The sequence below is a fragment of the Melopsittacus undulatus genome, chromosome 1, assembly GCF_012275295.1.
Source record: "Melopsittacus undulatus isolate bMelUnd1 chromosome 1, bMelUnd1.mat.Z, whole genome shotgun sequence".
Classification (NCBI taxonomy): Eukaryota; Metazoa; Chordata; class Aves; order Psittaciformes; family Psittaculidae; genus Melopsittacus; species Melopsittacus undulatus.
The window spans coordinates 67,419,923-67,435,600 of record NC_047527.1 but is presented as its reverse complement, the minus strand read 5'-3'; the positions used below and the strand labels follow the sequence as shown (position 1 = coordinate 67,435,600).

At 38.3% G+C, this 15,678-nt stretch overlaps 1 protein-coding gene across 3 annotated transcripts in view; it reads right to left on the bottom strand.

Annotated features, from left to right (window-relative positions):
* TMEM245 (transmembrane protein 245) overlaps positions 1–15,678 on the bottom strand; it is a 78,481-nt gene that overhangs the window by 25,947 nt on the left and 36,856 nt on the right. For 2 of the 3 annotated variants that reach the window (XM_031052826.2, XM_031052827.2), the window contains 5 exons: positions 15,274–15,372; positions 11,876–12,007; positions 10,715–10,798; positions 5,660–5,782; positions 228–373 (listed from right to left, as the gene is read on the bottom strand). In XM_031052826.2, the coding sequence (XP_030908686.2) occupies positions 228–373; positions 5,660–5,782; positions 10,715–10,798; positions 11,876–12,007; positions 15,274–15,372 (584 nt within the window). The remainder of the gene's footprint in view (positions 1–227; positions 374–5,659; positions 5,783–10,714; positions 10,799–11,875; positions 12,008–15,273; positions 15,373–15,678) is intronic. The other variant, XM_034060960.1, reaches the window with a different exon arrangement.

Genomic DNA, 15,678 nt, shown 5'->3' with positions numbered 1-15,678 from the left:
CTAGTATTCACTACAGCACAGACCTCTGAATTTTTTTTAAGCAAGTCTAATCAAATTGCTCTTTTAACAACCAAGGGATAAAATAACCAACACTACCTTCTTGAAAATCTGTCAAGATTTGCAACTCATCTTTGAAACACGAGCTGTTGCAATTGCTAAGTATATATTGGTAAACTTCAAACTTAAAAAAGCAATTTTCTGGAAAGGGCAAGAAATCAACAACATACCTTATTGCTTCCTCCACAGACTGACCCACTATATTTGAGGAGGGACCTGGCTGAGACAAAGGTGTCAGGCTAATCACCCACTTTACTGGCTTGTAGTACTCATCACTGGAACTCAACAGGTAGAACAGTGTGGTCAGAAAAATCACCTGCAAAACAAATTGGAGTTTTAAATTAAAAGGCAATAAACACTTTCCAGAACTACAGTATGCAGTTATGCTTCAGATACTGGACATCATTTGAAAGCCACAAAATACTATACCACAAAGTTGGATTTAGAAAAACACACAAGAGCTAGAAGAATAATTTTCTCCCCTGCTCCACAAAGGACTTAACAGTTATAACTAAACCTTATAAAACTTTCAGCCCTCTTCAGGCTCTTCCCAAAGTCACATGGAGATCAAACAAGTGGAATGCTGGATTTTTTATTTTTTTTCTCCAGCATGTTTAGCAGATTGAAGAATTGCTGAACAACAAAAAGAAATAACAACCCCAAAACCCAAACTAACACAATTAACACCATTGCTATCACTACACAGCCAAATAAATCAGAGTTGTCTCAAGAATCATTATGCAGCTGGGTATCAGATATGAATTAAACACAAACTCACAAACAGAAAATCTGTTAATAATTATTAGGCTGTCAATCCTGAATGTACTCCTGTGAGTTTGAAGATGAGTCTCAGCAGAAGTGATGGCAGTTCCAGTGTTTCAGTTTAAAGACAAAAAAAAACACAATCAGATTTTATTAGCTTCCTGTATGTTGCAGTCCACTATGTTTTCCTCATTTTTCTCTTAGTGGGCTCAGCAACTTCTGGGGCTAAGCCGACATCAATGTGTCCATCTTGAAACAGAATACCTCAAACAAAGAAAATCCATTCCATATGCTCCAGTAGTAAACTATGGCTTATATTTGGTTTATCTGCAAGCCTTGTATTTTCCTTCTTCCCAAGATTAAAAAAAATTCTTTCACCTGCCTTATTTCCAATCTACTCATATGCTAGGATAAATCACATCTTAATCTTTTGATAAGCCAAACAACCTGGCCTCCATAAATCTTACCTTCAAGCTTTTTATCCAGTCTACAGACATTTCACGCCCTTTTTCTCTCTGAACACACTCAGAAAAAAAAACCCATGCAAACACCACAACATGCAGTATTCCATCACCAGTCTCAAGAATGCCATCCATTTTGTGTCTGTTCCCAATTCCTTTCTATTCAGTAAAACCTTACTACTACTTCCCACCATGCTTCCAGCCTTTAACTTGGAAGTCTCACACTGCTGTTCACCTACTGCGACCTCTTCCCAAAACGTCATATATGGGATGAGACTGTATTCCATCTTCCCAGGTGTGTAACTTCTGCCTTGGGTGATGAACCAATCTATGCACTAAAACAAGCCACAAGCTAGAAATATTACTTCCTACTGAATGTTTGGATGGAAGATGTATTTTTCAAAATGGAGACTCTGAACAAAGTGTCCATTATTTCTATGCTTTAAAGCACATATTTTTAAACCACTTATCAATTCAAAATTCACCATTTTAATTTTTATTCAATATGACTAGAACTGGACTGAAATGCAATCAGCTGAAAAGCTAACCACTTCAAAAATTATCTTGTTGGCAAATTTAAATTCGCTTGTGACACTTTTAGCTAGCGAAAACCTCTTCTGAAGCAACTTAATCCTACAGAACAAAAAAATGTAAGAGTACAATTAAAGCTAGAGTAGTGCTTTCTTTCAAACACAGCTCTAACTAGACAGAATTTAAACAAGTTCCTTCTGTTTCACATTTAGAAAAAAAAATCCTTCCCGAGGTAGCCCATTATCTTTTGTAAGAAGAAAGATGTGACATTTTCAAGAGAGTCAGCTTTTTCAGTTGACACTGCTGGCTGGACCACAGCAACACACAGAATGTGCTCAAACGCTGCCTACCTAGCTTTAGGGCTCAGTCTATTCAAAAATGTAAAAATTCCATTCCAAACCTCCATTAAAAGACAGGGAGATGGGTAAGGGTATTAGGCCAGGCAGCATTCAAAGACACAGCAATTAAACTAGATCAAAAACTCTGAAACTATTTGCTTTCACAGTCCGAAGGAACTCTATACAAAAGCTCTTTCTCCTTACAGCAGAATAGTAAGAGTTCTCCCAGGAAACTGTAAACTTCTTAAATTAAGACTTTCCAAAAAGAGAACTTGAAGAAAAAAAATGGATTGTTAAGGATACCTGTCTTTGGAAATCAAATTATTGAAAAAACATCTCACTACAGCAGAAGACCTAAGTATGCTTTGAGACCCCACAAGAACAAGAACTGTTAAGGTGACTTCTGGCCTTCTCCTCCTGACTTGAAGGATGATTTTCTTTAGCTCTGAAGGAAGAAACGTGAATAGCAGGTAAATCTAACAATAATATAATACCAAATGGGATTCGGTAACAACGCACATCACAATTTAAAGAAAACTGCAGTGATTTATCCTAGGGTCTCATCTGGATTTTCTTGGCTTATTGCATTAAGCTGTTGCAGCAGGTGAAGAGGAAAAAAAGCCCAAGGAAAAATTAAGAAGCAGTTATATTATTTCTACATGGACTCCATGATAGTTCAGTTAAGCTAACCTAAAAAGTACTTTTAAGATTCAACCAACCAAATTCTCACAGCAACTAGCATTTTCATTTACTTATTGCCCCAAATAACAGACTGCATTACCTTAATTTAGTGCAGGATATTTACTGAATGCCCTAAATTTACATCCTTTCTCTTTCAGACGTAAGCTGTTAACAAACCTATGCTAAACACTACTGAAACAAGTTCCACCAATTTACCTTTTCACGTTTTAAGAAAATCTGTTTAGATTTTGTAGCAAGATACTTCGAGAAAGACTTTTATAAAGATAAGAAACCATGCCTCTAAATGGACACAACAGCCTATGAAATACATAGTGCAAACAAGAATAAGTTATAGTGCTCTCCTACAACATTTAGCAGTATTAATAACTACTACTTCAATGCAAATTTTAAATGCCTTCAAAAGAGGCACCTTACAAAAACACCAGTGCTTAGAGATGACATTTTCTGTGCACAGAAATGGGAGGCAAGCATATCCCATTAGCTTGGTGCATTTGAAGTATAGTACAATACAGGACAAACACGTTCAGTATTTCTAATTTATTAGCTCTGCTGTTTGCATTTCAAAGGCTACCACTATGAAGAATCTACAGAAAGAACCTGAAAATGTATTAAAACAAATATTTCCTATATATATAAGGTCACTTTCATACTCTGCCCAAAAGGAGTGAAAAATGGAAGTCATGGTCAAATCTAACAGACCAAAAGTGCAGGACTGGCATGTTTTGGTGGAGAAAGCTTTACATGATAATTTTAAATAACATGTTCAACCTACAACAGGAGAGGAAACAGGTTAGCCTTTAAGGCATCTGATCTTTAAAAGGATTCCAACACAGCGATACCCCAACCAGCTCTGCTAAACCAGCTGGCTGCATAGTGCCCCAGCAAGTAGCAGAACCCTGCTGACAGACAAAAAGGCAGGATCATGCATCGCAAACAGCATGTATTGAACTTGGTGTAAATCATTAGGCATCTAGGGCTAAATTTTGTGTCTGAACAATTAAATGCATGCAAATCATCTACATTTATTATCCAAACATATTTAAGTATACTGACTTCTCAGACACTGTCTTCAATATGTCATGGGTGAAGCTGTGAACTAAGGAAGAAATTAAATATTCCCATGCAATCTTTATTAACTGAAAGATAACCAGAGAACTCCCATATTAAGTGGCAGTGATTCTCTTCAGCTCAAGACAGCTGTTCCATCAAGTCTTATTGTGAACTGCTTTTTCTTAAGTATTGAAGACAATCCACACAGCTGCCTTGAAATGTTGTTAAGCATGATTTCAATTTTGCAGTTTGGTCTAAGAAGACCTCCCTCCTGAGCAGGCATCAATGAAGGCAATGAAGTTAAGCTGGCAAAACACTTTGTTCTCTAACAAATGTTTTTGGATCCTGAATTAAAAACCAGGATGTAGATTTCAGTCAAGCTTCCAAGATTAGTATTTGTTTAGTTAAAACAGGAAGAAGTCGCAGGCCAATGTTTTAGATTTTAAGTAGTAGCTGCCACAGTGAATAAGATGAAAGAAGCTACCTCTACCATTATAAATTATTCCAGACAGCTGTGGCATTTAGAAACAAAAGAAACTATAAACTATCTAGCTCCCATAATACACTAAAAATTAGACTCATAGAATGGTTAGTGTTGGAAAAGGACCTCAAGATCATCAAGTTCCAAGCGCCCTGTCATGGGAGGGCCACCTCACACTAGACCATGATGCCCAAGGTCCTGTCCAACCTAGCCTTGAACACTGCCAGGGATGGAGCATTTACTGTTTCTTCGGGCAACCTGTTCCAGTGCTTCAACACTCTCACAGTAAAAAATTTCTTCCTTGTATCCAACCGAAGTCCCCCCTGTTTAAATTTGAACGCATTACCCATTGTCCTATCGCTACAGTCCATGATGAAGAGTCCCTCAGCATCCTTGTAGGCTCCCATCAGCTGTTGGAAGGCTGCGATGAGGTCTCCATGCAGCTTCTCTTTCTCCAGGCTGAACAACCCCAACTTTCTCAGCCTGTCTTCATACAGGAGGTGCTCCAGCCCCCTGATCATCCTCGTGGCCCTCCTCTGGACTTGCTCCAACAGCTCCATGTCCTTTTTATATTGAGGACACCAGAAAAGTGTCTGAACCCCAAGTGTGGTCTCAGTAATAACACCCTTTGAAGAAAACACCTTTAACAAACAGGTTTCAGAGCTACTCTGTGGGCAATGTTGTAACTGTAGCAAACAATAACATGAATAAGAACTTTGTGTATGAAGCATTCTGCTATTAAGAGCTCACAGCGGTTAAATGAAAACATCCCAAAAACCCTTTTATACAGATTTGCTGAAGACACTTCACTAAAAATGGGAATATAAGGAAATCATTGTAAAATAAATGCATTTTTTGACATTTCCCAGTAACAATTTTTTCCATCTTCTGAGAGTATTGGCTTGTTTATGAAGACATGTCATAAGGATTTCAGTGGCTGTGTAGACTATTGTTGCAGTTTAAACTCCCAGCAACTGAGTGCCACACAGCTACTCAGTTACAGCTCAGTATCTTCAAGGACAGAAATAAGAGGTTTCCATGAACAGAATGATAGGAAGACGGCAGCTTCTTAATGTGGAAGTTAAGGAAACAAGTCTTGTCCTTTGCCTAGAAAGCCCCTCTAAGCACAGATTTGAAAGTTGCAAAATATTAGAAGAATTTTGGTGTTAGATAAGATTAGAAGATCTTTTCAATGTTTAAGGTTTGATTTGTTACAACACGCACAATTAGGTTCCTTCAGTAAAAGGGACCATGTAAACCGATTACATACTACTTACCACTGAAAGCACAAAATTGAGAAGTGCTGTCCCACTATAGAAGAGGATTGTCACTAATGTTGTAACTGTAGTAAACAAGAGGCTCACGTTGCGACTCATCACTATCCACAAAGACTCCAGGATCTGGAAAAAGAAAGGAAGACAAAGTCAGATATCAATGGTCTTATGAGGAATGGCTGAGGGAGCTGGGATTGTTGTCTGGAGAAGACAAGGCTCAGGGGGCACCTTATCACTCTCTACAGCTACCTGAAAGGAGGTTGTATTGAGGAGGGGGTCAGTCTTTATTCCCAAGTAGTAAGTTACAGGACCTGAGCTAATGGCTTCAAGCTGCACTAGGGGAGGTTTAGATTGGACATTAGGAAAAATTTCTTCACCAAGAGGGTGATCAGGCATTGGAACAGGGTGCCCAGGGAAGTGGTGGAATCACCATCTCTAGATGTGTTCAAAACCCACGTAGATGAGGCCCTCAGTGACATGGTTTAGTGGTGATCTCGGCAGCTCTGGGGTAATGAATGACTGGACTTGACGACCTTAAAGATCTTTTCCAACCAACTGATTCTATGAGTTTATGGTACTAACTAGGACAGAAAACTGCTTACAGAGTGATTCATCTTCATCAAGCCATATAAAGATGATATTTAAAAAAAAAAATCATCTTCCCTCATTCCTAAATCACAGCAGGTAATACCAAATGAAAACGTCCACTTTACCAGAGACAAGTTTCTAGGCAGGCAGTTACAAGGGTTTAGAGTTTTTCTCCCAATGCTCAAATCACTTCGTTATGCAAAAATCACAAAAAAATCTAGATGTGGTGACACTTGCTTATTGTGATTAACATTGACATCAAGTGAAAGCAGATCTTGGGAGAGAAAGCTCATCTTTTCAAATCAGAAATGCTAAAACACAAAGAACAAGGAGTAACATCACAAGGTAGAAATAAATCTGAAAACAGCATCAAATCAAATAATAGAATTACTACTTCAATAAATGTTTTTAAAACATTTTATGGTAATGGGATATACAATTTTTATGATGCCTACAGACAACTATACAAGTGGTGATTTGGAGTAGGGATGCATCAGTTGGAGAATTAATTATGGAAGATGAACAGTGCTAGACAATCCATTAAATTTTGTACTGGCTTAGGAAACTGATTGCTTATTAGTTACAGACAGTAAAGAGCAATTCTGAGACATGCCTTTAAATACAGAATACCCACTACAGCCAAATTAGTTTGTGTATGGATGCAGGCACATCAATCTGAATAGGGCAGCAACTTCACAAAACATTAAGGACATAAAGTGATTTTCTGGGGGAACAATCTGCAGTTAAAGCACAGCCCTTTCAGTCAGTACTCAGTAAAAACAGTGCATAGTGACAGGCCATGAGCTGTAGGCTAACTGTGCAAGGCTCCAGTCCTAGATGTTTAAGCCTGTTACTAGAACTTAGCATGTGAGCAGGAGCTTGGTGCCACAGGTCTCCTGATATGATGTGGAGTTTCATCAGAGAACAGCAGGAAAAGACTTGAAAATATGGACACAGATCAAAAACAAAGGCCCCTGAAACACAAGCAGTTCCTTGAGGAAAAAAAGCATTGAAGATGTGCAATCTTAAAAGCTAGGAAAAAACTGCTTTCATTTAAGAAAATGCAGTAGCAACTAAGGAAGGTGGGAAGGGAGTAGCAACAAAACCAGGCAAGCAACAGGACTAGGCACCTGCCATGACCCATAAAAGTAGTGGCTCTCCAAGTGTCACACAGCATGTATACCACGGTAGAGGTCAAGGGGTGGGAGCTGTCCAGAAACGAACAAAAAACATAAAAGGACAAGCTCCTTCATTGGAGCAAAGATGTCCATTCCCCTTCCAGCTCTCCAGATATAAAAGCTCATGAACCTGCTCACTTTGACTTCCATGACTCAGACAATCAAGGATGGCAGCTACTACTGGTGCCAACTATTCAGAATCAGCATGACTATAGTCTATCCTCACAGCCTATGTAGGATATGATTGTTAAGGACTGACCACTTTGATAATAATAATAATTACTGGACTGTAAAACAAACAACTAGCATGAAGTGTACTGTTAATGAAAGTTGGTCTAGTAAGGTGTTTTTTTAAAGATTAAAACTAGGCTGATTTATCAGTCTTCTGAATACTAACCACAGCAATCATTAATTCCCTCCCTTCCACGCCATCACTTGCAAGGCATCAGCTGAGCAGATAACACTGGTGACAAGGAGACGGGCTTGTTCTATCTGTTACAAGAGATTATACATTGACTTGGGGGTGCTGGTTGATGTGAAACTGAACATGAGCCGGCAGTGTGTGCTCACAGCCCAGAAAGCCAACCGTATCCTGGGCTGTATCAAAAGAAGTGTGACCAGCAGGTCGAAGGAGGTGATCCTGCCCCTCTACTCTGCTCTCGTGAGACCTCACCTGGAGTATTGTGTGCAGTTCTGGTGTCCTCAACATAAAAAGGACATGGAACTGTTGGAACAAGTCCAGATGAAGGCCACAAGGACGATCAGGGGACTGGAGCACCTCCCGTACGAAGACAGGCTGAGAAAGTTGGGGCTGTTCAGCCTGGAGAAGGCTGCATGGAGACCTCACAGCAGCCTTCCAGTAATGGGTTTAAACAGGGGAAGGTCAGGTTAGATATGAGGAAGAAATTCTTCACCATAAGGGTGGTGAGGCAATGGAACGGGTTGCCGAAGGAAGTGATAAATGGTCCATCCCTGGCAGTGTTTAAGCCCAGGCTGAACAGAGCCTTACGTGGCATGGCCTGGTGTGAGGCACCCCTGCCCACGGCAGGGGGGCTGAAATTAGATGGTCTTAAGGCCCTTTCCAACCCAAACCATTCTATGATTCAGGCTGGGAAAGTTTCCTTCAAAACAGCATGTTCCTCCAGTGCAGGTTGTACTTGTTTAACATTTTCCCTAGAAGTTTTAGTCTCAGGAGCTGATAAACCAAGAATATACAACTGCAGTTAGTTTGAATGCAGTTACCAAGTGGCTCCATCAGTATCAGGTTCTCCTAGAAGAACATCCTTGTTAGGTCGAGTCATAGTTCTGTTGAACTAGTTATCACTAGCATTTGCTTTCAAGTACATCTCTGAATGATTACCTTACTATGGAAAGAAAACAAAAGGAAAATAAAAACGGATGGGAGTTGAATTGTTAGTAAAGAACAGACTGTAACAGCCATAAACTTAGGAGATTACTTGAAAAAATCCTCAGGCCAGAGAAAACATTAGAAGATGTGGTAACTCTGTTAAATATTTGAGAAATTGACTTGATTTGGAACACATACATCAATCCTGCTAAAGGCATGGACAGAGAAGCCAAACTGAGCTGAAGGTCTCTGTATATGTCTTAATGGAAAGTCTTCTGTCTTCGTGTCTGGGACGTCTGTCTCTGAATGAGATCTAGCTGCTGGTGCAATGATGAATATTCTTGTGCAAGCAATGAAAAAATCAATTTAAGGAGACATTAACAGAGGAGTTCTGAGTCATCATTCACAGATTTAGCCAGCAGTAATTTACTTTTCAAGGTTTCAAGCCTTCAAGAAATGGTGTAAAGTGTATGAATGGAAAAACATGTGAGTGGGGAAGGAATGAGGCTTTACTTTTCAGAAATTAAATCCCAGTAGTCCAGCTATGTATTGCGTATTTCAGTCACCAGAAAAACTATCTTGGAGTAGAGCATGGGGTGCAAAATTTGAGGCATGAGTGAGCATCAACTCTAGTCCTCTCTCCAAAGTAAGAACAGGATGAAATGAATCCCACTTCAGAAATACATAACAGAATAACCTGTTTCATAACACCACTGCTTCTAAAGAATATCAGAAAACTCTTAAGCTGAAAGGCAGCAGTATTACCAACACCAAAGCTTTTAGGAAAAGAAAAAAAAAGAAAAAAAAAAAGCAAACTGATGATTTAGAAAAGCTCCCCCATACAGAATACATTCAACAAAAAAAAAAAATCCCCAAGTCCCACAAAACATAAAAAAGCAAACAAAACCCAGAACAAGGCCCTTAAAAGCACCCACATAATTTAAATTTTCATTTTTAATTTCTATATTTATACTTTAAATTTTTTAATTTAATTTTTATTGACCTTTTCCAATTCAGTATGTTATTCTAATAACCCATTGTTCTTCTTCTAAATACTAAGATAAAGACTTTCATGCTCTAATAAAGCATAAATCCCAAATAAAGTAAGGTTCTGTTGTATCCTAGGGTACGCAAGCAGTTCTGAAACACCAGACTTAAGTAAAAATTATTCTTATATTAGAACCATAGAATAGTTAGGGTTGGAAAGGACCTCAAGATCATCCAGCTCCAACACCCCTGCCAGGGGCAGGGACATCACACTAAACCATGTAACCCAAGGCTCTGTCCAATCTGGCCTTGCACACCACCACCACACAACTTCACTGGGCAACCCATTCCAGTGCCTCAAAACCCTTACAGGAAAGAACTTCTTCCTTATATCCAATCTAAACTTCTTCTGTTTAAGTTTTAATCTGTTACCCCTTGTCCTATCACTATAGTCCCTAATGAAGAGTCCCTCCCCAGCATCCTTACAGGCTCCCTTCAGATACAGATGATTTTCATCATCTCCAAGTTTTATTGACCTAAACAGGCACAGAAATCAGATTTTCATCAATTTTAATTTGACATATCAGTGTAAGCTTTATGCAAAGCATTGTGGATGAGCAAGCCAGCAAAGAAAATGCAACCTGATAAGGATGTGAAATCAGGATTCAGAGGCATGCTGACTGGTTTACAGTCTGTCACTAAGGACATGAGGGTATGGAGAAACAGAACAGGTGTTTCCCCACAGCTGATGAGTAATGAGTTCATGGAAATAAACAGGAAAGCAAGTCAACTGCTGGCACTTTTCTTCCTGAACTTCTAAACTAGATTTCAGCAGTAAAGCAAAGCATGCTAGCTAGATGGAAATTTTAATATTAATGCATTTGTCTTAAATATTTATTCTCTTTACACTATTTCCTGCATTATTCTAGCCTATTTAGATTACTGAAGCACACTTACCACAGTTTCTAAGCACTGTGCGGCAATGCTGTAAATTACACGGCTAGCACCTATCGTGTAGTTTCTCCTCCTTCTCTCTCTTGCCTAGAAGAAAACTCTGTGTATTTTAACTGATGATGTGCTGTGTATTGTTATACCTCTGCCTCAAGCACACACAGTCAACTTCTAGAAAGTATTAAGCAAATTTCACTATTAACTGAAAAAAGGTTCAACACAATAAGAAGTTTTAACTTTTTCTTGACTCACATCTTCTATGATAGAGACTATAAGCATTTAAGCAGCAGTTAAGGGAGGACAGCAAAAGCACACATGCCCATCAGCCTAAACAAAGAACTACCTTGAGACAAACAGTAGCTTTAACTGCATCCACAGAAATGTTATGTTGTGAATTAGGTGTAAATAATATTCTTCCAAAATAGATAAATAGTAACCTGAAGATACTTCTAGTTTATGCTAACAGCTCAGGTCAAGAAATGAACTGTAACAGGGACTGACTCTGTGTATATTAAGCAATTCAGGCTTAACATCATTTTTTTTAGGGAAATGTAGTTGCTTCAGTTTGGATTGCTTTCAATACTTTTTCTCCTCATGAGCTGAAAGGTCCAGTGTATTAATTCAGGAGCTCATACAGTGTAAAATATTAATTTGATTCTCCACAGAACTTTAATAAAAGAAGAAGGAAATAGGCTGCTTTCAATGCAATGAATAATAATTTGAAGGAAAAAAATGCAAGACTACCATCAAAAAAAATTTTGTTTTCACAAGCTCTTGGTCAATAGTTTCTTCAATTATAACCCACACAAATTGGTCCCTATTTAAAAAAATAAAAGGCTACATGATATAAAGCACTTAAAACCAGCTTGCTGGAAAACCTACAGGTAATCCTACAGGAACAGCCTCTCTCAGGAAGTAGTGGGGGAAGCTAGTATTAATGAAGAAGCTGAAATCTGGGGTTTTTCTTCATCACAACCAGTTCTGTTTGTATCCAAAGCAGGACACAAACATCCTATGCAGGTTTACAATAATTGCTAAGGAAATTCTAAGTAACACTATTTCCATAATTTTCCATGTACTTGAATCCATAACCTTAGTGGCACTGCAAAGAAGAATTGCTATCGGTTAAAAATGAGACAGATTCCGTAATAAGGGCAAAAAATATACCGAAAGAAATGTTTCGATGTTCTCATGAACAAATGATGCAACATCTTGCCAGTCCAGGATATCACCAAGCCAGCTGTTTTGACGGTTTATGTGCCATTTGTGTCCTTTGTGTCTTCCAGAATGTGTTACATTCTTCAAAAGAGAAAAAAAGATGTAAAGAAAGCAGACATTTGAATAACTTACAGATGTGAGAAAGCCAAAGACTAATGTTTTCTTAATGAGGAACAGATCTAACATGCATCTGAATACTTAGAGCTGTTTTAATTGGCATCCTCAAAAATACCTCGATGTACTCTGTACACTGGAAAAATCGAAATCTGACAGAAAACCATAGTTAATTACCCCATATAATTACAGTTCTGTATATTGTACTGATTCACCTCAGTTAAACATTAGCTTTCCTGCTTGACTGATACAATGGTAGCTATCTTTCTTTTTATGAAAGCACACAAGAAAGAGGTAATTATTTGAGTTACTGCCTACATAATTTACTGTTTGCAACATACAACTTTTCCTAGTACAACCCACAAAGGAAAATGCAAGCAGAAGCCAAAACAAGTAGTTCTCTCACAATTAGTGTCTACTGCTTCACTGGCAATGTTCAGTCATGCAAAAGCTAAAAGCTAACCTGGAAGTATGGAGGGTTTCTTCTGACTAAATAGCTTTGCAACTGCAGCACAGCAAGACAGCAGGAAATGGACATTATTGCAACAGCCAAGTCCTTGAGTGGCTTCCCCTTTATGAAGTTAACCATTGTCCAACTGAATCCCACTTGATTACTGTCTAGCACGAGACTATTTAACTCAGCCTGGGACTGTGACAAGTGTTTCAGAGGATGACAAAATTCTATTGTAAACAAATCTAAGCAAACCCACTGACTACAACAGATCTCACCTTAACCTTTGACAGTAACAGACCTTAAGTTCTCAACTCTGATGTTTATATAAGCATTCTACTACTTCTGTTAGAGTTTTCCAAAAGCTTTTAACTGTAACAGCCTGCATTCAAATGACAGTACCTCTTTTGTCATACATGGCAAGTAGTATTCCAAGTGAAGTCCCTGCACTGGTTTATCTAAGAGCATTACATTTTCGGCTTATTACCAATTTTCCCTAGATGCACTGTTATACTTTGTCATACGCAATTAGCAGTGCTCTTTAACAATCCACAACAACACAGGGATATTGCTTCTGAGCTGGCAATTTATTTAGAGCAGAAACATTACAAGTAGTCAAAAATGTCTCTCCAATACCCCTTTTGTAATTTGTAAACCATACCAAGAACCTCTTTTGTGTTCATCTAGTTCTATTTCCAAACACATGTCTCACGATTAAGTAACAGAATTGCAAATTTTGTTAACATTTGTTACTCATACATATTTTAAGTTCATTGATATTCAGCAACTGTACTGTTGTAGCACCTAAGGCCTCAGGTGATGATAAATAAGGGATATGAACTGGCTCCTCTTCAAAAAATTCACTAGATCTTAAAAACCAATCCCCACACCTAAATTGACTAGGAAGAGGAGATTCTTGTTCTCAAAAAAGACACCTTGATTGCAGAGTTATACCATCATCTTCCCAGCTGTTTATTATTCTGTTACTGTTTTACTTTACTGGGTACATAGATGCAATGTATGTGCATATATGTTGTTGTGCACATATCTATCGCAACATCTCTAGAACCTATTAAAATGTATACCACTTGCTACCTTCTGATCTTCTCAGAAAGAAGCAGTTAATCACTGAATCCAGATTTCACCAGCAATTCTTCCCCAATTCTACAGCTTTCATGGAAGCGAATCACCTGAGCCTGGGTTCTTCCGTCACCTACAGACTAAAGCAAAACCATACAGGCCTCAAAATGAGTGTGATTATTATGCACATGCAGCTGAAATAGTGGGGAGCATGAAAGCTGTACTGGGAGAGTTAGATATAGTGCAGACATCTTCCACAGCACACTATCATCTAGTTTATTAATTTTCAGATACACTGAAGGATCACACAAGGTATTGTAATATTACAGAAGGAAATAGCCAGGTGGAAAGCACCAAGATATTTATGCGGATATGGAGTGCAGCAGAAGGGGCAAGACTAGATATAGACTCTGGAAGCATTACCTGCAACTGGAAGGTAACTGGTTGCAGCCCAGCATGCTAATGGTAACGCAGAGTGTCTAGTATGCAAACAACAGCCAGGGAAACAGATTTGAAGATTGCAGGCTATGAGCCTCAGTGCATTCCTGGAGCAATTCCTGCCATTTTGACAGCCAAAAAAAGCTGTTTCTTGCCCTACCAGAAGAGCATCTACAAGGAATAAGACTCCAATAACAGATGCAGGAAAGAAGTCACATAATGCAATGAACACAGAGGGGAATTGTGCTTCACAGCAACAAAACTACTTCTAAAGCACATGAAGTAACACAGGGCCCTACTGAATGATACAGTGCTACCGACCATCTCACACACAGGTTATATTGGTAAAAACAACAAGTTTATCAGCAGAACTATCAAAAGCAAGTGCTTTTCTTGGTCAAATATTTAACACTGACTATTCCCAAGTCCTTAAGGCCAGCAAAATCTACTGTAGGTACAGCTTTAATTTCTTACTAGCAGTCCCATACTCCTCAACAGCACCGCGTTATCTCTCCACATCCTCTTCTACAGTACTATCTTGTCAGAAAAAGAAACTGATTCTTTCCCCTTCTATTCTGATTACTGCACTGAAACTCTTTCTTCTTTTAACAAAGATCTTCTTGGAACTTTAGAGGTACTTTAAAAATAATCGTATAAAGAAAAATGCTGAAATACATTATTTAAATACACAGAAGTATCTCAGGGGTATGACTTCTGGATTTTGGTATTCCCATTACATGATGGCTAATGAACTGCTTTTTTCTTTAAAAGGCAGCATAAAAATGATTTAACTCTTACAAACTTTTCACAATTCAGTGTGCAGAACCTGTTATAGGAAGGCTAGTACAGCTGGCAAAAATGCATGGTAAAAAACACAGTGAAAGGACAATTCCTTTCTCAAAATTTCCAATTAATCAAAGTTACACAAATCATGCAGAAAACCAGTTTCCTTTTCCTAGCCCCTTAAGATGACAAAATTTGAGTGAAAAGCTCTGAACTATGAAACACTAAATATAAGAAAGAAGGAAAGAATAAATTAAATGTCATGCATATACCCATACATAACTAAAGTGAAGAATGTAGCTCTGGCTGTACTCACACAGTGATAGCAGAACCATCTTACACACTTGAAATTATTACCAACTTATTATTATGAGCTTTGTTCAGCTATTTGCTTATCTCTTTCTAAGAAGCGCATGCTTAGCATAATTATCTCAAAGTACAAAATAACAGTTCATATAAATGTCATTTAAATGTTACTCACCTTCACAAACCAAGAGTGATAAAGCCTGTCCCAGAGCTCTAGCACTTGTTTTTCAATCACAGCGGTGTTATTCACTTTTTCTCCTAAAATCTTATGGAGCTAAAACAAACAGAAATCTTTTATTGTACAGGACAGAATGAAGCTGGTATCTACTCACCAAATCCAAGCTAGATGAATCACATAAGACTGTCAGTAAAGACATGGCTCAAACCCAAATGAAAGCTGAGTATCAGTATCAAATGCACATTTCAGACAACATGGTTCACAACATGAGCATTTTGTCCGCAGAAAAACATTCCACTGCACTAAGCTGAGGACTTCCTTCTGCACTGAAAAACAAACATTATCTCTAAAATGGTTAATCCACAACATTTGATCATCCTTAGGGTAAATATCTCAAATAAT